Below are 22453 nucleotides of genomic sequence, written 5' to 3'. Positions count from 1 at the left end.
GGTTTCATCTTTCCTCGGCCTGTCTGACTTGAGGTGAGTTTGGGAGTGTTGACAGAGTCTTGAACCCTCTTGGCAAAGAATGAGTGTCAGAGAGAGAGACAGAGAGAGGTAGAACTTGCCTCCTTAGGAAGAATTCAGCCTTGTCTGTCTGGTTGACAGGGCACAATTGATCACTGAGTCCCAGCATTTCAGCACTTTGCACAGGAAAGTGATACGAAAGAACAGCTGCAAGTAAAACCCAGCCTAGACCTGAAGAGATCAAGCACTCACTTCACTTGGAGGAAAGAGAGAAGGAAGGAAGCCTAGGGCTTAGCAGGGTAAGTTTCTTTCCCATCAACCTGTCTGCTTGCTTAGTTTATAATTGAGTAAAGTATTTATCACCCCAGCTAGCGTTAATCACTGATTAGGTAGCTGAGTGTGGGCATAATAATATTCTTAATGTATTTTTTTTCTTCCCCTAGCCCTTCACCCCCTTTTTTCTATCTTATTTACTTGAGAGAGAGAGGCAGAGAGAGAGAGAGAGAGAGAGAGAATGGGCATGCCAGGGTCCCCATTCACTGCAAACGAATTCCAGATGCATGCACCACCTTGTGCATCTGGCTTTATGTGAGTACTATGGAATTGAACCTGTGTCCTTTGGGTTCCCAGACAAGCATCTTAACTGCTAAGCTATCCTTCCAGCCTACCCCTTCCCCTTTTTATTTATTGATTTATTTTTTGAGGCAGTTTCCAGGTTGGCCTTGTATTTGTGATCCTCCTGCCTCAGGCTCTCAAGTGCTGAAATTACTGGTGTGTGCCATCATACTAGTTTTTCTCTACCCTTTTGAGGATCCTGATGTAGTTTCATTCCCCTTTCTCCTTACCTCCTCAATGTGTGCGTGTGCACATACGTGTGTGCTTGCTTGCTTGCTGGTTAGTTGTGGTCCCTTCTGGTTTAGAGAATACAGTGACTATGACTTAGATGAAATGGATGGGTTTTGTTAAGAAGGAAGGAGAAAAATGGGAGACCTGTCTAGGAATAGGCTAATGTCTTGATTTATACTTTAAGAGATAGATGAGAGCTTCTCTAAACAGCTAAGTCTATACCTCCTCTGCAGTCCTTGGTATTGATGCTTTCTCTCTTACATACTGGTAATTAAAAAAATACAAGTCACCAGGTGGGGTGGCACATGCCTTTAATCCCAGCACTCGGGAGGCAGAAGTAGGAGAATTGCTATGAGTTTGAGGCCACCCTGAGACTACAGATTAATTCCAGGTCAGCCTGGGATAGACTGAGACCCTACCTTGAAAAACCAAAAAAAAAAAAAACCTATATATATATCATTAAGGATGGCTAGGGGGAAAAAAAGCTAAGTTGATATTCTTTCTAAGTTTAGAATTCTGGTGAGTTCTGAGATCTTAGAACAGTTTTTGTGGCTTTACACTTCCATCTTCTCTCTGGTTTTTCCATTTACTTTTCCCAGGTTATACTCTTTGAGCTTGGAGGAACCTAGGGCTCTTTGTAGAAAAGTTAGGACTGTGTAAGTTTGGGGTATATAAACTCAGAAATGAATCTGATACATACACATGAAAATACTTGATCTCTCATTTCCACCTTCTCAGCATCCTGCCATAAGACCAGTACATTTAAACCATAGATCACTGATATGTTCCAGACATCAGAGGAGACTGTGAGATTAGGGATTTCACCATTACTGACTCCCCTCCACACAAAGCAGTGTATTTCTTTTGACTTCTAGCTAGTGTGATAACTCACAGTATTACCAAGACTGAATTTCCCGTCAGAGAAAGATGTCCTTGAAAATGCAATTAAATGAAGCAATATCTTTCTGATCTTAACTGTCTTCCATTGCAGCTAAAAGACAGTGGTTTAGCATCAGGTAAGTATTATAAACCCTGAGATTTAAGGCCCTGAAACTATCAAATCAAAGACACTTCCCCTCTTCCTCTTTGTATGTACATATGTATATATGGTTTAGGTTGTTATTTTGACTTAGGGGATGGGTAGCCAAAGAAGTTAAATGCTTTTTCTAGAATGTCATGATTCTGGAAACAATGAACATGTTTGGTGATTGAGTGAAAGTCAGGGGGCTGGGGATATAGTTCAGTTGTTAGAATGCTTGCTTAGCAAGTATGAATATGAAGCCCATAGTTTGATCCCCAGTGCTCACCAACAGGGCATGGTGGCATATGACTGTAATCCTAGCACTTGGGAGGTGGAGGCAGGAGGATCAGAAGTCCATGGCCATCTTCAGCTACATAGTTTGAGACCAGCCTTGTATATCTGAGCTGTTTTAAAAATAAGATACAAAAAATAAATAAAGTAGAGCATGGCAAATGGGATGGGAGTTTAGCTGAAAGGGAAAGATCCTGTCGAATATTCACAAGGCCCTGCGTTTGCTCCCCAGCACCATGAAAAAACTACAAGTGAAAATTGTTTTAAATAGAATGCCACGTGTGGTGGCACACATCTTTAATCCCAGCACTTGGGAGGCAGAGGTAAGAGGATCGCTGTGAGTTCAGGGCCACCCTGATACTACATCGTGAATTCTAGGTCAGCCTGGACTAGAGTGGGACCCTATCTTGAAAAAAAAAATTAAAAATAGAGGGCATAATAATCAATTCAGTTCTTAGAAACAGGGTTCTGAGGGTTTGAAGGACAATTCCATCTGCCCTTTGGAATAGGAAATTAAACTTTCAGACAACATGTTTTTTCTTGTGTGTGTAGAGGAGGGTCAAGGTAGGGTCTTGCCTTATCCCAGGCTGACCTGGAATTCAACTATGTAGTCTCAGAGTGTCCTCAAACTCACAGTGATCCTCCTACCTTGGGTCTCCCAAGTGCTGGGATTGAAGATGTGTGCCAGCACGCCCGGCCAAGATTTCTTGGTCATTGGTGATGATATAGAGAGTATAGATGAGCTTGGCTAGTTTGGTTCTGTGAACTCAATCTATTCATCCATGGTGACATTGGAGAGATAATTGGAAAGGTGGATGGAAATGAAAATGAAGAGAAAGAAAGTAATTACAAATTCATTTCTCCATTAATGACAGGCCAGGTATTTGTACAAGAGCCATGCCTAAGATATATATGGAGCTGGCTAATTTTGGAAACTTTTGTTGGTTTTGCCACTTAAATGCATTGCAACTACCTGATGATTGGGGAGCAGGTGGGAGGGAGGTTCTTTTAACAAATAGGGTTTGGAAGGCTCAAATGTCAGGCTGTTTTTATAACAAAACATGATCCCTGACATTACCTCATTTGTAGTAAAACCAACTGCTGCTAGAGTTTCTGTCCTCTGTCATTCCTTGTCCCTAGAGGCAATTAACCTGGATATTAATAACTCTTTAGCCTTTTAATGTTTATAGTTATCTTCTTTCTTTTTTTATTGTGATGGGAATAAAAAAAGCATTTAGCACATTCATACTGTTGCATAACCATCAATTTTAGATAACATACCTGACATTGTTTTCTTAAATATCACCACGCCTCACTCAGGAGGCAGAGGTAGGAGGATCATTATGAGTTCAAGGCCAGCCTGAGATGACAGAGTGAATTCCAGGTGAGCCCGGGCTAGAGCATGACTCTACCTCAGAAAAACAAGTTTGGTGTGGTAGCACATGCCTTTAATCCCAGCACTTGGGAGGCAGAGGTAGGAGGATCACCATGAGTTCAGGCCACCTTGAAACTACCAAGTGAATTCCAGGTCAGACGGGGCTAGAGCAAGACCCTACCTTGAAAAACATGACACCAAATAAATCACCACCAAGAGATCAAGATAACATTGTTCCCATTTGTTTTGTAATGATATAGATGACAAGAAACAACTAGCTATGATGGCAGGTGATAGATTCCAATTTGCTTTAAAATAATTATTTCCAGGGCTGGAGGGATGGCTTAGTGGTTAAGGCATTTGCCAGCAAAGCCAAGGGACCCAGGTTTGATTCTCCAGGACCCACGTTAGCCAGATGCACAAGGGGGCGCACATGTCTGAAGATCATTTGCAAGAGCTGGAGGCCCTGCTGTGCCCATTCTCTCCCCCCTTCTCTGTCAAATAAAAAAATATTATAAAAGAATTTATATTAAACATAATTTCTTAAAGGGAAGGGAGGAGGGTATTTAATAGGTTGATATTGTATATATGTAAGTACAATGATTGAGATGGGGAGGTAATATGATGTAGAATGGAATTTCAAAGGGGAAAGTGTCAGGGGGGAGGGAGGGAATTACCATGGGATATTTTTTTATAATCATGGAAAATGTTAATAAAAATTTTAAAAAATTTAAAAAAAGAAAACAAAAATAATTTATAAAAACCATCCTTGGGGTGTGGAGAGATGGCTTAGCAGTTAAGGCTCTTGCCTGCAAAGCCAGAGGACCTTGGTTCAATTCCCCAGCACCCATGTAAGCCAGATGCACAAGGTGGTGCATGTGTCTACAGTTCGTTTGCAGGCCCTAGCATGCCCATTCTCTCTCTCTTCTCTCAAATTAAATTAAATTAAAAAGTTTTAAAAACCATCCTTAAAGGCTATCATAACTGGAGTCCTAATACCCACACACTACATACACATGGTAGTGCTGGATAGTAGCCATGTCCTCTAGACTCACGTTTTTACCAATAAAAAACTGATTTTTATTGAAATTGGCAGAGATGTAGCCCCTGCCCTAAAAGGTTTTACCATTTCTGGTCTGTTCAAGTTTGCCTCCCTCGCCCCCAATTAGAGAGAGAATGGGTGCACCAGGGCATTCAGTCACTGCAAACAAACTCTGCGTGTGTATGCCCCCTTATGTGGCCATGTGAGACATTACATGCTTGTGTCACTGTGCATCTGGCTTATGTGAGACCTGGCGATTAGAACATGAGTTCTTAGGCTTTGTAGGCAAGCACCTTAACCCATAAGCCATCTCTCCAGCCCCAAGTTGCCTTTGAGTGATGTCATTTAATTTTTTTTAATTTTTTTGTTCATTTTTATTTATTTATTTGAGAGTGACAGAGGCAGAGAGAGAGAGAATGGGTGTGCCAGGGCTTCCAGCCACTGCAAACGAACTCCAGACGCATGTGCCCCCTTGTGCATCTGGCTAACGTGGGTCCTGGAGAATCGAGCCTTGAACTGGGGTCCTTAGGCTTCACAGGCAAGTGCTTAACCGCTAAGCCATCTCTCCAGCCCAATTATTTAATTTTTGATATAGCTCTTACAGGCTTCATTTGGAAACTAGTTTCTTGTAAGAGACAACTCATGACTATCAACACCTTCAGTAGAGGCATTTCCACCAGTATTACCCTCTTTCTTACTGACCATCTTACCCTTCATGTTCAGGAACTGGGTTTTAGAATGTCAGAGAATAGCTCTGCTAAGCTGAAGTCCCTAGATGATCATGATGATCACTGGAACTAAGGCACTGGTTAAGAAGGAGCTCAGCTGGGGCAATGCAGTCAGAGCAGTGGTAGCAAGGAGAGGGGAGCTGACAGAAAAGGTCAACTACGAAAGTTTGAAATGAATGCTTTATCTCCCAAGTATAGTTGGTTAGCTAATTCTCCAGGTAATGGTAATTTTGGACAACCAAAAGTTCTGTTGCTTTTTCATAGCTTTTTTTTTTTTTTTAATTTGCAAGGAAAGAGAGGGAGGGAGAGAGAGAGAATGAATATAAATATGGGCAAGCTAGAGCCTCTTGGCCACTGCAAACAAACCCAAGACACACGCACCACTTTGTACATATGGCTTTACTTGGGTACTGGGGACTCAAACTCAGGCTTGCAGGCTTTGCAAGTAAATGCCTTTAACCACTGAGCAATCTCCTCAATCCTTGTTATTATTTTGGGGGGGGATTTTATTTTATTTTTTTCTCAATTTTTATTAATATTTTCCATGATTATAAAAAATATCCCATGATTTTTTTTATAATCATGGAAAATGCTAATAAAAATTTTAAAAATATATCCCATGGTAATACCCTCCTTCCCCCCACTTTCCCCTTTGAAATTCCATTCTCCATCATATCCCCTCCCCATCTCAATCAGTCTCTCTTTTATTTTGATGTCATGATCTTTTCCTCCTCTTATGATGGTCTTGTGTAGGTAATGTCAGGCATTATGAGGTCATGGATATCCAGGCCATTTTATGTCTGGAGGGAACACGTGATATGGAGTCCTACCCTTCCTTTGGCTTTTACATTCTTTCCACCACCTCTTCCGCATTAAACCCTGAGCCTTGGAAGGTGTGATTGAGATGTTACTCAGTACTCTGGTCACTTCTTTCCAGCACTATGATACCTTCTGAGTCATCCCAAAGTCACTGCCATCTGAAAAGAGAAGATTCTCTACCCAAAGTGAGAGTAGCATTAATATAAGGGTATAAATATTAAGAGAAGTGCTTACTGGGGAGTTTGATAAGCATGGTATATACATTTTTCCAGACATCAGCAAATGTTACTCCCCTAGGGCTCATGACTACCCCTGTTTTCAGTATTCAGTATCAGGGATGTATTCCCTCCCATGGAGTGGGCCTCCAGTCCAACTAGAGGGCAGTTGGTTTCATGATAGACATGCCACTATTGTACCCATTGGCTCATTTGGCCTGGCTGGCCAATTATAAGGTTGCAGTGTCCACTGTTGAGTATATCCACTGGTGATTTCTCTCTCTCCCATTGAACTGCATGCAGAATGGCTTCTTCCAGCTTTCTGTCAGCTGGTCTACATGGAGGAGGTTATCAGCTCAGTTCCAGCAGGATTTCTCAATGGCCTTGCAGCCCAAGTATGTGGAGTCTTCAGCAATAGGGTCTTACCATCTATTTCTGGTGGGAAACCAAGGGAACCCTTGTTATTTTTTTAAAAGAGAAATTTTTCATTTTAAGTTTTTCATTTTTATTTTATTTGAGAGAACAAGAGGCAGAGAGAGAGAGAGAGAGAGAGAGAGAGAAAGAGAATGGGTGCACCAAAGCCTTCTGCCACTGTGAACAAATTCCAGAAGCATGTGCCATCTTGTGAATCTGGCTTTCTTGGGTCCTCGAGAATTGAACCTGGGTCCTTTGGCTTTGTGGGCAAGTGCCTTAACCACTAAGATATCCCTCCAGCCTCTTCCTTGTTTTTAAGCATATTTTAAATATTCTGTGAAGTACTGGAGAAATGGCTCAGCAGTTAAGGCACTCGCCTGCAAAGCCTGAAACGGGTTTGGTTCCCCAGTACCCACGTAAAGCCAGATGCATGTATCTGGAGTTCATGTATAGCCACTTGAAGCCATATACACATACTCTAAATAAATAAATAAATAAATAAATAAATAAATAAATAAATAAATAAATAAATAAGCAAGCAAGCAAATAAATAAAAATTCTGTGTGAAAAGATAGCTGTGGTGGCACATGCCTATAGTACCAGCACCTCAGCTATGTAGCTAGTTGAAGCAGGTGTGGGCTACAGGAGACTGTGTCTCAAAATATAAAATAAACATTACAGATAAGCCTAGATTCCACTTTGATCAACCCAGTTTCTATCCACTCTCTTTTAAGAGTTTTCAACATCTTACTTTTTGCCTTATACTTACAATATGTTATACACACACACACACACACACTCATGCACATTTTAGTTATATTGCATATACTTCTCTCTTATATTGTTGTTTGAGGCAAGGTCTTGTTATGTAGCTCAGGTTGGCCTCAAATTTGTAATTCTCTTGATTTAGCCTCCCAAGAACTAGGATTACAAAGATGAGCCACCATGCCTACCTTGTTTCTCTATTTTTCCCAATGGCTTGTGCTGATCAATAATCTACAAATACTAAATAAATATTACTGGTACACTGGGTCTGAGTGACTGGAATGAAAAGTAAAAGGTCAAGCAGCGCTGGAGAGATGTTCAGTGGTTAAAAACACTTATTTGAAAAGTGCCTGGGTTTGATTTCTCAGTACCTGTGTAAAGCTAGGCATGCTAAGTAGAGAATGTATATGGAGGTGTATTTTGCAGTGGTAGTGGGCCCTTGGCTCACCCATTCTCTTTCTTTTGATTCATATTTTAAAAAAGAAAAGGGCAAACAACTACAAACATGCATTTAGTTTACCAAATTCCATTCCATATTTGTTTTCCATGTAGTCCCCAGGGTCATGGCTCCACGTTCACAGCGACAAAAGCACAAGAAACCCCCATCAGTGGCTCCCATGGTTGTGATCCCACCCACAGTAGTGACTCCTGTGCCTCTGAATCTCTCAAAACCTGACCCTAGCATTGATGCACTTGGCTTCTTCTCCTTGGACAATAATGTTCCTGGTCTTTCCCAGCTGATTCTTCAAAATCTGAACATGAAAAGCTATGAAGAATATAAGTGAGTGGCCAGCTGTATGGAAAAGAGGGACTTAGTGTCTTTGGTTGAAGTGATTCTACGAGATGGAGAAGAGAGTATCATTTGGGACATCTGGGGTATTTGCAGTGAGGGATTTTCCCATCCTGACTTTGGTCCGTTACTCTATTTTAGCAGAAATACGGTTTGCTTAAGAAATGGGAGTTGGAGAACTAGGCAATTGTGAAAGCATATAGAAGGCAGGGTGGGCACATAAGATACTCTGCAGATACTTTCTTTTCCTGTTGCTGCTGCTTGCGTGCTGTCTCTGCAGGTTGGTGATAGATGGGGGTACCCCAGTAGCAGGCTTTGGATTTCGATGTCCTCAAGAAATGTTCCAGAGGATGGAGGACACATTCCGATTCTGTGCTCATTGTAGAGCCCTCCCCAGTGGACTTTCAGACTCCAAGGTTCTCCGGCACTGTAAGAGGTGACTTGTGGGGTGCTAGTAGGGAAGACAACTAGATGAGCCCCAGAGTTTTGTCAATAATTTAAAGCTTTTTTCTTCATTTTGTATGTCCCCCAAGTAACCTTCCTTCTTTTTGGTATTGTGTGGAGATAACAGACCAAATTCATTCCTCCCTATTGAGTATACCTAATGTACAATCACACCTTTTCTGAGAAGTTGAGGTTTAGCTTTTATCTGTTAAGCAAAAGTAACTAGAATTTCCTACTTTTATTTTTACATCTCTGAAAGAAATGTAAAAAAGTAGGGCTGGAGAGATGGCTTAGTGGTTAAGCGCTTTCCTGTGGAGCCTAAGGACCCCAGTTTGAGGCTTGATTTCCCCAGGACCTACGTTAGCCAGATGCACAAGGGGCGCACGCGTCTGGAATTCGTTTGCAGTGGCTGGAGGCCCTGGCACACCCATTCTCTGTCATTCTCAAATAAATAAAAATAAACAAAAAAACAGTAAGTTGTTTTAGATAGAATGAGGTGTCACTCTGAGAGAATAATTACATTTCCAATCCCTTCTGCCTCATCTGCCAACATGGCCCCCATACTTGGTGCATTTGCTTCTTTCCTTTCTACTGTTCTTACCTAGTCCTTGGTCTTTTTTCTAGGTACAGGTCTCCCAGTCCCTAGACACACCTAATCAGTTTAATGGCACAGGCACATCTATTTCTGTGGCTCATTTTCTCAGGTGCAGAAATGTCTATTACTGTGGCCCAGAATGCCAGAGGTCAGATTGGCCAGCACATAGGAAGGTTTGTCAAGAGCTTCATCTTGTGGCTGTGGATCGCCTCATGGAATGGCTTTTGGTCACAGGTAGAGTAGAGGTATTGGGGAACTCTGCCATATGACAATAGTTGATTATGCATGGACAAATATAAAAAAAGCTTGTTGTTATAAAGGAACAGTGAAGCTGGGCATGGTGGTGCACGCCTTTAACCCCAGCACTTGGGAGGCAGAGGTAGGAAGTTTTGTGAGAGTTCAAGGCCACCCTGAAACTAATTCCAGGTCAGCCTGAGCTACAGCAAGACCATACCTCGAAAAAAACAAAAAATAATAAATAATAAATGAAAAGGAACAGTGAGGAACTAGGGTAAAGGATGGGGACACTTGTAGTCACAGGTTGACAGAATGAATATGGTGGGGAGGGGGCGACTATTGATCATTAAGGAAGTGGGAATTTTGAAGCTAGGGCAGGATCCAGTCACTTCTTATTCCTTCTTCCCTACAGGTGATTTTGTTCTTCCCTCGGGACCTTGGCCATGGCCAGCTGAAGTTGTACAGGATTGGGATGCCTGGTTTTCTATGAGGGGGTCACAGCTAGAAGCTGCAATGAATGCTGTGCTAGGTAGTCAAGCTATGACCACCCTATGGGCCAGTGTAAGAAGGCCAAGGCCAGACCCAGATGTCCTTCATGGTTCTTTGAAGCGGTTGCTGACGGATGCCCTGTCACGGCCCTTGACACTGGGCCTAGGTCTTAGGGCTCTGGGGATAGATGTTAGGAAGGCTGGCGGGAGCACATTGCATGTGATTGGTGCTTCCCATGTGGAGACATTTCTTGTTCGTCCTGGGGACTATGATGAGCTTGGCTACATGTTTCCTGGACACCATGGCCTCCGTGTGATCATGGTGGGTGTGGATGTGGCTACTGACTTTTTACAGAGCACCTCAACTTCACCCCTGGAACCTGGAGCAATTCAACTTAGTGGCCATAGGGGCCTCTATCATGACTTCTGGGAGGAGCATGTAGAGACTGAGCATCTAACGCATCCAGATTTGGTGGTGGCATTCCACCCAGGTAAGAGCTGTTGATTCACAGTATTATTGGGTGGTCCCCTGAGAATTTTCTCTCATGGCATTTGTGTCTTCTGTCATTGCAACCTTATTCATTTGCCTTGTTAAGTACCATATTATGATGAGCTTGGTTGATCATTTCCTGCATATAGTACCCCTAAATTCATAGTTTTTTACTGAAGAACTTGAGGGGACACATGATATTGGGGATGAGCCCAATTAAAGAAGTGTTATGATCTACCTCAGTCTCTTCCCCCTCTGTGTTCCCATTTTCATTCCTGTTCTATAGGTTTCCATGCCTCTGTAAGCTTGATGGAAGCTTGGCTACCTACCCTGCTGCTACTTCGTGACTATGACATCCCTACATTGATTACAGTTTACAGGTTTTTGCCTATTTCTCTCACCTATATCTATACAGATAAGATTATTGTGATTCCCCATTGCATATCTGTCATAATGTTCTTCCTGTCTGCATGTGTTTATTTTTTATCTTGGAATAAAGTCAAGAGATTTAGTGAGACATTTGGGAGGAAATAATGTCCCTGCATAATCTTATACTTAATAGTTTTGGGATTGGTCAGTATGGAAATAGCATGCTCTTGAACAACTTCTGCTGTCTCATAATCAGTACAGCAATATTTCTTTCTTCCCCAGCCAAAAGGAGTTGACAGCCTCTTTGCAGATTCTGGTGAACTTGGATATACACATCATTGCTTATGGAGTTAACCCTTTCACATCCCTCAAACCTGAACAGGTTTATTCTAACCCCAACAAGCAGCCAGCATACTGCAACGCCTACTACATTATGTTCCTTGGAAACACCTCCTGCCAGCTAGATAAGAAGCAGGTAGAGGAGAAGGTAGATGATGATGTTTAAATTAACTGAACCACATCCTGACTGAATGCCTGGAAAATGGGGACATTGCAATGATGTTCTAATCAAATGACTGTGCTCTGCTCGTGCCAAATTGTTGCCAACTGTTAAGCCTACTGTGTTGTGAAACTTTAATCATTGTTCAAGTAAAGATTCTAAGCCACAAGAGCACCTTTACGATGAGACTCATTTCTTTTCCCCCAATACCAGATTTGAAACTAGGAACTTATATGTGCTAGGAAAGCACTACCACTGAGCTACATTCCCAGCCCTCTTTTTGTTTTATATTTTGAGACAAGGTGGTGTAACTAAGTAGTGTAAGCTGGCCGGGAACTCACTGTGTAGCCCCTGTTTGGCTTTGCACTTGCTGTCCTCCTGCCTCAGCTTCCCAAGTAGCTGGGATTACAGGCTTGTACCACCAAACCTGGCTTGATTTGACTCATTTCTAAGAGATTAGTCACTTCTGAGCCTGATGTTACACAACTTAATAGTAGTACTCAGGAAGCTGCAGGAACAGAGTCAAGAGTTTCAGGGCCAGCCTCAAACCTCTCTCATATACCAGCAAAGAGGTTAGCCACAGTAGCTTCTAGAGTCACGAGAGTGGCAACAGACCCTGGTGTCAGTCTCTAGAATGTAGGTGCCTAATAGCTTCTTTGTAAGGAGCTTCTACCTGTTGACTAGAACTGCATGGCAGTGGAGAAGTAGAACCACCTTACTCTTCTGAAAAAGATTTTCTTTTTAAATAACAATTTGCACTTAAAAAATAAATAAATAAAGGTGAAGCTGGGTTTGGTGGTGCATTCCTTAATCCTAGCACTTGGGAGGCAGAGGTAGGAGGATCACCATGAGTTCGAGGCCATCCTGAGATTACATAGTTAATTCCAGGTCAGCCTGGACTAGAGTGAGAACTTGCCTCAAAAAATCAAAATAAATAAATAAATAAAGGTGAAAGCTAGCCATGATGTCCCACTCCTTTCATCTCAGCACTCAGGAGTCTGAAGTAGGAAGGTCCTCGTGAGTTCAAGACCAGCCTGTGCTATAGAATGAGTTCCAGGTCAGCCTGTGTAGGATGAGACCCTTCCTTAAAAAGTAAAACATCACCTGATCCAGCATGGTGGCACATACCTTTAATCCCAGCACTTGGGAGGCAAAGGTAGGAGGATCACTGTGAGTTCAGGGCCAGCCTGAGACTACCTAGTGATTTCCAGGTCAGCCTGGACTAGAGCGAGACTCTACCTCAAAAAACAAAAAAAGAAAAAGAAGTCAAACATAGGGGCTGGAGTGATGGCTTAGCAGTTAAGGCACTTGCCTGCAAAGACAAAGGGCCCAGGTTCAATTCCCCAGGACCTATGTGAGCCAGATGCACAAGGTGGTGCATGCATCTGGAGTTCGTTTGCAGTGACTAAAGGCCCTGGTGCCCCCTTTCTCTCTCTCTCTCTCTCTCTCTGCCCTCTCCCTCTTAAATTAAACATGGGGCTGGAGAGATGGCTTAGCAGATAAGGTGTTTGCCTGCAAACCAGAGGACCCAGGTTTGATTCCCCAGGACCCACATAATCCAGATGCACAAGGGGCACACGTGTCTGGAGTTAGTTTGCGGTGGCTGGAAGCCCTGGCATGCCCATCCCCCCTCCCCGCTTCTTTCTCTGTTGCTCTCAAATAAATAATAAACAAAAAAAACTTAAAAAAAATTACATGGGCCTAGAGGGATGGCTTAGAGGTTAAGGCATTTGCCTGTGAAGCCAAAGGACCTAGATTCAATTCCCCAGAACCCACATAAGCCAAATGCATAAGGTGGCGCATGAATCTGGAGTTTGTTTAGTGGCTGAAGGCTCTGGTACACCCATTCTATCTCTATCTACCTCTTTCTCTTTCTCTTCCTCTCTTAATTAAATAAAAAATAAAATACGGCCAGTTATGGTGGCTTACACCTTTAATCCCAGCACTTGGGAGGCAGAAGTAGGAGGATCGCTGTGAGTTTGAGGCCACCCTGAGACTACATAGTGAATTCCAGGTCAGCTTGGACTGCAGTGAGACCCTACCTCAAAAATAAATAAAGAAAAGAAAAAAGAAAGCCCCCCAAAAAGAATGAAAAATGAAGGTGCTAATGATTTTAAAATGGAATGATGTGAAAATGAAACAAAGATGGGTTACAGAAGTAGTTGGGAAATGAGGAAGTTGTAAAAATTAGTGTACTATCACATTTCATTCTTTTTTTTTTAAAATTTTATTTATTTATTTATTTGAGAGCAACAGACACAGAGAGAAAGACAGATAGAGGGAGAGAGAGAATGGGCGTGCCAGGGCTTCCAGCCTCTGCAAACGAACTCCAGACGCGTGCGCCCCTTTGTGCATCTGGCTAACGTGGGACCTGGGGAACCGAGCCTCAAACCGGGGTCCTTAGGCTTCATAGGCAAGTGCTTAACCGCTAAGCCATCTCTCCAGCCCACATTTCATTCTTTTTCTAGGGAAATGTCTAGTTTTCCTGCTATCTTTTGGAGATAAAACCCTTGAGTGGCTCTGGTATTGAGTTTTTGATATTACAGAATATATCAGACTTTACCTGAATATATTGGAGTTGTTAACCTTGGTTTTATACTACAGTGAACTTAGACTGGGGCTTCGCAATAGGGTATATCCCTGTGTTGTCCAGGATGGCCCTAAATTCAACAATCGTCTTCCCACATTGCTGATTCTGTAGCACTTGTCATTGCACCTGGTTTCCTTGAGGCTTTAAAATTACTTCCTGGGCTTGGCGTGGTGGTGCACACCTTTAATCCCAGCACTTGGGAAGCAGAGGTAGATGGATCACTGTGAGTGAGTTCGAGGCCGCCCTGACATTACATACTGAATTCCAGGTCAGCATGGGCTAGAGCAAGACTCCTATTTACTTCCTATTTACTGGCAACTGTTATTCATTTGTAAATGAAACCTCAAGATTAGAAGTTACTTCATTGTGGAGGGAATGATTAATGTCATGTCTCTTTTTGGACCTCTTATCACATTAGTCCTATGATATCACATTGAGGATTAGAAAATTGTGTACTTGTGCATTTCCACAGCCCCACATACAACTTTGTTGCCCCAAAACACACTCCTATGGGATAATTTTTAAATTACTCATTCAAAATATTTTATAAGGAAGGGAGGTATGATGGTGTACTCCTATAATCTCAGCCTTCTGGAGGCATCAGTAAAAGGATCACAGAGTTTGAGGCTAGCTTGAGCCACACAGTGAGGTCCAGACTAGCCTGACCTATATGGCAAGACACTATTTCAAAACCAAATGAAAAACAACATATAGTTAGTACTATGTAAAATGTACAGTATTTTGCTTTGGGGAAACAAATGAATGAGACATGCTCCTTAATTTAGGAAAACAAGTAGTATGTATACAAAGCTACCTTAATTGCAAAGTTAATGGAAGAAGAAACATGAGAGTCAACTACTACTAGTACTACCAAGGAAATGGAGTGAAAAGAGAAACCTCTTTGGCATGGGATAGTGAAGATGTTGTGAATTAAAAATTTATAAGACAGAGTGCAGAGCATTCCAAATAGAGCAAAAGTTTAGAAGCAGAAAAATGTAGGTAGGGACATTAATTTAGAGTACATGGAACAGGTAGTACAAATTAGGGTTTTGTTTTTTGTTTTTGAGGTAGAGTCTCACTCTGGTCCAGGCTGACCTGGAATTCACTCTGTAGTCTCAGGGTGGCCTCGAACTCACGGCAATCCTCCTTCCTCTGCCTCCCAAGCGCTGGGATTAAAGGTGTGTGCCAACACGCCGGGCTCAAATTAGGTATTTGAAGTAGATTGGGATCACATTATGGAAGGGACATACCCTACTTGTTCCCTTTGGATTTATGAAGCTCTGAGTGTGACTCTTGGAGAAACTATCAAATATTTTCATGCCCAAACTACTTTTCTAAGGGTTAATTTTTATATTTATAAAATGAAGACAATAGTAACTTTTTTGGGGGGGTCCTTCAAGGTAGGGTTTCACTCTAGCTCAGGCTTTCCTGGAATTCACTATGTAGTCTCAGGGTGGCCTTGAACTCAGGGTGATGATCCTCTTACTACCTCTGCCTCTAGTGTGCTGGGATGCGCCACCACAGCGGCTTTTTTTTTTTTTTTTTGAGACACAGTCTCTCATTGGCCTGCACCTCAGTAATTGGGCTAAACTGTCTGGCAAGGGAAGCTCCAGGGAATCTCTTATCTTTACCTCAGCACTCAGGAGACAGTGAGAGGATTCAGGTCCATTCTAGCTCATATCAGATGCGAGCCTGGACTACATGAGAACCTGTCTCAAACAGGCAATAAATGCATAAGTACATCTAGGAGTATAACTCAGAGGCAGGACACACACATGCATAATGCCCTAGATTCAATCTCCAGCATTAAAACCAAACGAACCACACAGTGAAATACATCCATGTCACACCTAGTACAATGCCTGTAATAACAATTTCTTTTAGGATATAGGGAAATTGGAACCTTCACTGTCACGTTGGTGGGACTATAAAGTGGTAGAGCCATGTTGGAAGATAGTCTGACAATTCCTCAAAGAGTTAAACGTTGAGGGCTGGGGAGATAGCTCAGTGGTTAGGTGCTCGTCTGTAAAGCCTAAGCACTAGAGTTCGATTCCCCAGTACCCACTGAAAGCGAGATACACAGTGGCACATATGTCTGGAGTTCCTTTTCAGTGGCTGGAGTCCTTGGTGCACCCATTCTCTCTCTTTCTGTCATCCTCTGCTGGCCATAGTGGCACACACTTTAATCTCAGCACTTGGGAGGCTGAGGTAGGAGGATCACTGAATTTAAGGCCAACCTGAGACTAATTCCAGGTCAGCTTGGGCTTTTGTCTCTGTCTCCTGAGTGCTGAAGTAACAACCTTACCTTGAAAAATGAAGGGAAAAAAAGTAACATATATATATGTAGAAAGAAGACACACACAGAGGGAATGGACACACAAGGGCCTCCAGCTGCTGCAAACAAACTGCAAATGGAATGTGAAGCCAGATGCACAATGTGGCACACGCATTTTCGCAAAATGTCAGATTATGCAGCATGGCCACATTGTTTTCATCCCAGAGATGCAGGGTTGATTCAACATACACAAATCCATAAATGTAATAAGCACAAATAGACTTAAAAACAGAAATTACATGATCACCTGAATAGAAATAGAAAAGGCTTGTGACAAAGTTCAACATATCTTCATGATAAAAGCCTTGAAGCAACTAGGAATAGAAGGTATATATAATCAGTATAATAAAAGCTACATATATGACAAATGTGTAACATTACACTGTGGAAAAAGCATTTAAAATGAGGAATGAGGGCTGGAGAGAGGGCTTAGCGGTTAATCGCTTGCCTGTGAAGCCAAAGGACCCTGATTCGAAGCTCGATTCCCCAGGACCCACATTAGCCAGATGCAAAAGGGGGCACACACATCTGAAGTTCATTTGCAGTGGCTGGAGGCCCTGGCGAGCCCATTCTTTCTCTCTTTCTCTCTCTGTCACTCTCAAATAAATAAAAGTACGAAAAAAAATTTTTTTCAAATAAATGAAATGAGGAATGAGGGGCTAGGGAAATGGCTTAGTGGTTAAGGCATTTGCCTGCAAAGCCTAAGGACCCTGATTCAGTTTCCCAGGACCCATGTAAGGGGGCGCATGTGTCTGGAGTTCATTTGCAGTGGCTGGAGGCCCTGGTGTGCCCATTCTCTCTTTCTATCTGCCTCATTCTCCCTCCCTCTCTCAAATAATAAATATTTTTAAGTGAGGAATGAGACAAGGATACCCACTTTTGTTCCACATAGTGCTCTTAGCTAGACAAGTAAAATAAGGAATTGTACTGAAGAGATGGCTCAGTGGTTAAGGTGCTTGCCTGCAAAGTCTAATGATAGGGGCTCAACTCCCCAGTACCCATGTAAAGCCAGATGCACAAAGAGGCACATGCATCTGGAGTTTGCTTGCAGCGCTGGAGGGCCTGGCGCACTCATTTTGTCTGTCTCCTCTCTCTTTGCTTGCAATTAAATAATAAAATATTTTAAAATTACCTTTTAAATTTACTTATTATGGGGGGGGTGAGGTAGAGTTTCACTGTAGTCCAGGCTGACCTGGAATTCACTATGAGACCTCAGGGTGCCCTCAAACTCACAGTGATCCTCCTACCTCTGCATACCAAGTGCTGGGATTAAAGGCATGAGGCACTACACATGACAAAAACCACCTTTTTATGTTATAATAATGAACTTGCCAGGAAAGAAATCCCATTCCCAGTAGCTTAGAAAATGTTGAACGACTACAATGAGGAATGTTCTTGTACTGGCAGAATCAATATTGTAAAAATAACCATATTATCTTTTGTTTTGTTTTGTTTTTAATTTTTATTAGCATTTTCCATGATTATAAAAAAAGTATCCCATGGTAATTACCCCCCCCCCACTTTCCCCTTTGAAATTCCATTCTCCATCATATTACCTCCCCATCACAATCATTGTACTTACATATATACAATATCAACCTATTAAGTACCCTCCTCCCTTCCCTTCTCTTCCCTTTATGTCTCCTTTTTTGGGTTTTTTTTTGAGGTAGGGTCTCTCTCTGCCTAGGTTGACCTGGAATTCACTATGCAGTCTCAAGGTGGCCTCTTACGTCTATCTTCCTACCTCTGACTCCCCAGTGCTGGGATTAAAGTCATGCATCACCACACCCAGCAATATAACTATATTACTAAAAGCAATCTACAGAATTAATGTAGTCCCCATGAAAATGTCAGTGACATCCTGGAAAGACAAATCTTAAGGGTTGGACAGATGGCTTAGCAGTTAGGTTCTTGCCTGCAAAGCCAAAGCACCTAGGTTGGATTCCCCAGTGGTCACATAAAGCCAGATGCACAAGATGGCACATACATCTGAAGTTCATTTGTAGCCATCTCCCCAGCTTTGTTGTGTGTATGTGAGAGAGAGACAAAAGCTCATATAGCCAAGGGTGGACTGGAACTCACTATGTAGCCAAGAATCCTGGCCTTGAACCCTTAATTAAAAAAAATTTTTTTTTTGAGGTATTTCACTCTTTGCCCAATTTCTGCAGTAACCTGTGTAAGGAAACTGTAAGAGAAGTGCAAAAGAGAACATCAGACTTGGGCTGGAGAGATGGCTTAGCGGTTAAGCGCTTGCCTGTGAAGCCTAAGGAGCCCCATTTGAGGCTCGCTTCCCCAGGTCCCACGTTAGCCAGATGCACAAGGGGGCGCATGCGTCTGGAGTTCATTTGCAGAGGCTGGAAGCCCTGGCGCGCCCATTCTCTCTCTCTCCCTCTATCTGTCTTTCTCTCTGTGTCTGTCTCTCTCAAATAAATAAATGAATAAAAATTTAAAAAAATATTAAAAAATAAAAATAAAAAAAAAGAGAACATCAGACTTGATCTCTACAGACAAGACTGTTTTATTGAGAGAAAACAGCAAGGGACCTCAGCTTTCCCGCGGGATGAAGGCTGAAGCCCTGAACCAGGCTAGGGTGCGAGTTTATAAGGAGAACCCTAAAGAAAAGCCAGGCTGTACCAGGTGCAGTTGATAAGAAAATTATAGCTGTTTTTGTTCTTGTTCAGAATAGGCTTCTTCAGTCAGGAATGTCTAAGGGAGGATACTCAGATGGTCCCTGGTCCTTCAAGGCCATCTAGGTAGGCTAAGGGGAATACATCAATCAGAAAAGGTATCAAACTTAAATGAGGCTGAATGTTTCTGTTGTTTCTTTTATTGCCCTGAGCCTTGGGGATAGTCATTACCTCTTTAGTTCCCTTTTGGTTTTCAGGGGAGACCATTGACCTTTCAACCTGATTGGACTCTCAACTCACAACAAGCATGAGAAATGCTGACCATATCATTGAACACAGAAAAGTCAGTAACTAAGGGTTGGCCCACAGATTTGTTGTAGACAACAGGTGGACTTAATGTGATTGTATTTGTAATCAGTGCATGTGTGTTCTGGATCAGCAGAGTCCAACAGACCACACCATAAAATCCCTTCCTTTAACAAAACGTTTAAGGATTATCCAAAGTGGAAAGTTTCCTATCCTTTGCTCATACAGTGTACTTCTTGTTACATATTACTGATGTTTGGTTGTTCAATAAAAGTGCCAATGAGTATCTGTTTGCAGATGAAGCCAAAGCCATTGTAAGACCAGAAATGCAGTGACAACAGATGCAGCCTGTTTACTAATGGCTTATACTTGTTTCCTTTTTCCTCAGGCAGCTGATAGAGGCAGATAGCCCACTCCTGGGCTGGGTATACCAGGAGTTAGCTCTTCCACATCTCAGGCTCTGCTTCTAAAAACAGTTTGCCCATTTCTAGATCAAGAAATTCCAGAAGTTAGTCTTTACAAATTCAGGGTTCTGCCCCCCAAAATAGGGCAAGGCACAGACTGCTAATTTATTCTTATAAGTAAACAGATAATACCTGTAACCTCATCAAAGGAGATTGGAACCACAAGTACACACAGACATATGAAAACCATCTCAGAAAAAAAAAAAGAAAAGAAAAGAAAACCATCTCAGAAAAATCGGCGTCAAGGTCTAATCAAATATACCAGGCCAACCAAGAGTACACTACCTTAACCTGGACTCATAAAGAAGAAGACACCTAGCCTTGTAATTGTGGCTGTCCCCACTGAACTGTCACCTATCACCTGGTGTGTGCATCAAGTGCTCCACAGGCAGAAAACTCATCCATGTCCTGGGCTTCAACTCCATATAGTCCCTACTACAGATGTAGCCTGCGCCTTACCTCCATTGTTTTGTAATCCTATGTCCCATGTCTAAGACCTTTGTAGTCCTGTACCTTGCTTTTGCAGTTTGCTTTAACCATGAAGCCTGGTTTAACCCTAAGGCTCCACTTTGTGCCTCCATTTGCTCTCCAGCTGGGTTTGTTGATATCGCCAGTGTGGTGACATCACTTGATGTAGTCTCTCTCTTTTAAAATTTTATTTATTTATTTGAGAGAGAGAGAGAGAAAATGGGCACACCAGCCACTGCAAATGAACTCCAGAGGCATGTGCCACCTTGTGCATCTGGCTTACATGAGTCCTGGGGAATTGAACTGAGCTCCTTTGGCTTTGCAGGTAAATGCTCTAACCGCTAAGCCATCTCTCCAGCCCTTAATTTTTTTTTTTCTTTAGAGAGAGAAAGAGGTGCATCTAGGGCCTCTAGCCACTGCAAATGAACTCCAGAGGCATGTGCCACTTTGTGCATCTGACTTATGTGGGTCTTGGGGAATCAAACCTGGGTCTTTAGCCCTCACAGACAAGCACCTTAACTTATAAGCTATCTCTTCAGCCCTCATGCAGTGTCTTTGAACCTGTTGCAACTGCTATTCTATAACTTTTATACACACATAGAGGTACAGGTTTATTTACTATGTGATGTGTAATGTGTTCATGTTAGTAATTAAGATGGGAAACAAAGAACCTGTGTTTATGGTTGGCCATCTATCAAGGGAAATCAGGACTTCTTGACAAATTACAGCAAACAAAATTGATATAACTTATGAATTTTGTATTCAGTAAATTCTGACTTAGCATGCTCATGACTGTTCCTGATCCTCGAGACCCTTGTAGACCAGTAAAAAAGGACCAGTTGAAAGGATGAAATGGGAAATGTCATGATAGTCTTTGAAGAGACCATTGGATATTTGGATCTATTGCTGAAGATAGTACCCTGGAAATAGGTTTGAAAAACTTTTTCACAGTAAAAGGCAGAGGGCAGAATGGGGATAAGCTCATCAAGGGAATAAGAACGGAATGTTTGGAGATGCTTATTCTGGAGGTCTCGGGCAAGTAGACTAACGGGGAAATTAATGTTGGGCGTGCCAGGTGTGGTGCATTTTTATGTTAAATTTGGAAGTAAATTGCCTAAAGTATTTATTCCTGTTTTCCTCTTTTCACTTGATTTTTTAAAAAAAATATTTGCAAGGGAGGAAGAATGGGCATACCAGGGTCTCTTGCCACTCACTGCGAATGAACTCCAGATCCATGTGCCACTTTGTATATCTGGCTTTATGTGGGTACTGAGGGATCAAACCTAGGCAGGCTGGCTTTATAAGCAAACACCTTTAACTGGGTGGACTCAGGCGTAGTTTGAGATCTTAATCCACCCATTTCATTCCTCTGAGGAAGCTTTTAGGGAGAAAAGCATGAAGAGTGCTAAGTGATTATATTTATTTCCTTGATCGCTGGGCATTGATAAAGAGGTTCATTTATTCCCATCTTAACTACTACTATGAACACATTATCTGTTAAATGTGGTTTTAGTGTGCTTTAGGACCACTTGACCAGGTTGTTTTTTTTGTTTTGTTTTTTTTTTCGAGGTAGGGTCTCACTCTGGTCCAGGCTGACCTGGAATTCACTCCGGGTGGCCTCGAACTCACGGCAATCCTCCTTCCTCTGCCTCCCGAGTGCTGGGATTAAAGTCGTGCGCCACCACGCCCGGCTTGACCAGGTTTTTTTTTTTTAAAAGAAAAACATTAGTCAAGCGAAGTGTTGTTACCTGAGTATACAGCCCAGGAATTTTATTTTCTAACTAAAGTTTTCAGGTGATGTTTCTGGTCCGGAAGACATCGGTTTGAGAACCACTGGTTGGCTTTTGTTCTGATTCATTAGCGATCTTCTTCTTTTTCTTCTTTTTTGGTTTTTCAAGGTAGGGTCTCACTCTAGCTCTCAGGGTGGCCTCGAACTCTCAGCAGTCCTCCTACCTCTGCCTCCCAAGTGCTGGGATTAAAGGCGTGTGCCACCACACCTGGCTTCATTAGCAATCTTAATATACTGGTCCATTGCATGTCACTGAAACATGTAGCTAACCTGAAATCACCTAACCAACTCCCTTCTGATTAGTACTGATCAGTACCTCTCCAGTCGCATCACCGCAGGTTGATCAGCGCGGCGACGGGTCTCTGCACCCCGAAGCCTAGAAACTGTCCCGGCCCTCGCCTCGGGCCGCTCCCCGGTGACTTTCCCCA

The 22453-nt window shown here is 42.4% G+C and overlaps 1 protein-coding gene across 1 annotated transcript; it reads left to right on the top strand.

Annotated features, from left to right (window-relative positions):
- Positions 1-290: 290 nt before the first annotated feature.
- Mss51 (MSS51 mitochondrial translational activator) lies at positions 291-11579 on the top strand. The gene is made up of 7 exons (XM_004657821.2): positions 291-317; positions 8087-8315; positions 8605-8760; positions 9473-9597; positions 10013-10579; positions 10865-10958; positions 11230-11579. Exons 2-7 carry the CDS (start codon positions 8098-8100, stop codon positions 11450-11452), a joined length of 1383 nt encoding a protein of 460 aa, XP_004657878.1. The 5' UTR covers positions 291-317; positions 8087-8097; the 3' UTR covers positions 11453-11579.
- The last annotated feature ends 10874 nt before the right edge of the window (positions 11580-22453 follow it).

Source organism: Jaculus jaculus, chromosome 18 (assembly GCF_020740685.1).
Source record: "Jaculus jaculus isolate mJacJac1 chromosome 18, mJacJac1.mat.Y.cur, whole genome shotgun sequence".
In the NCBI taxonomy this organism is placed as follows: Eukaryota; Metazoa; Chordata; class Mammalia; order Rodentia; family Dipodidae; genus Jaculus; species Jaculus jaculus.
This window is presented reverse-complemented; position numbering and strand designations above follow the sequence as displayed.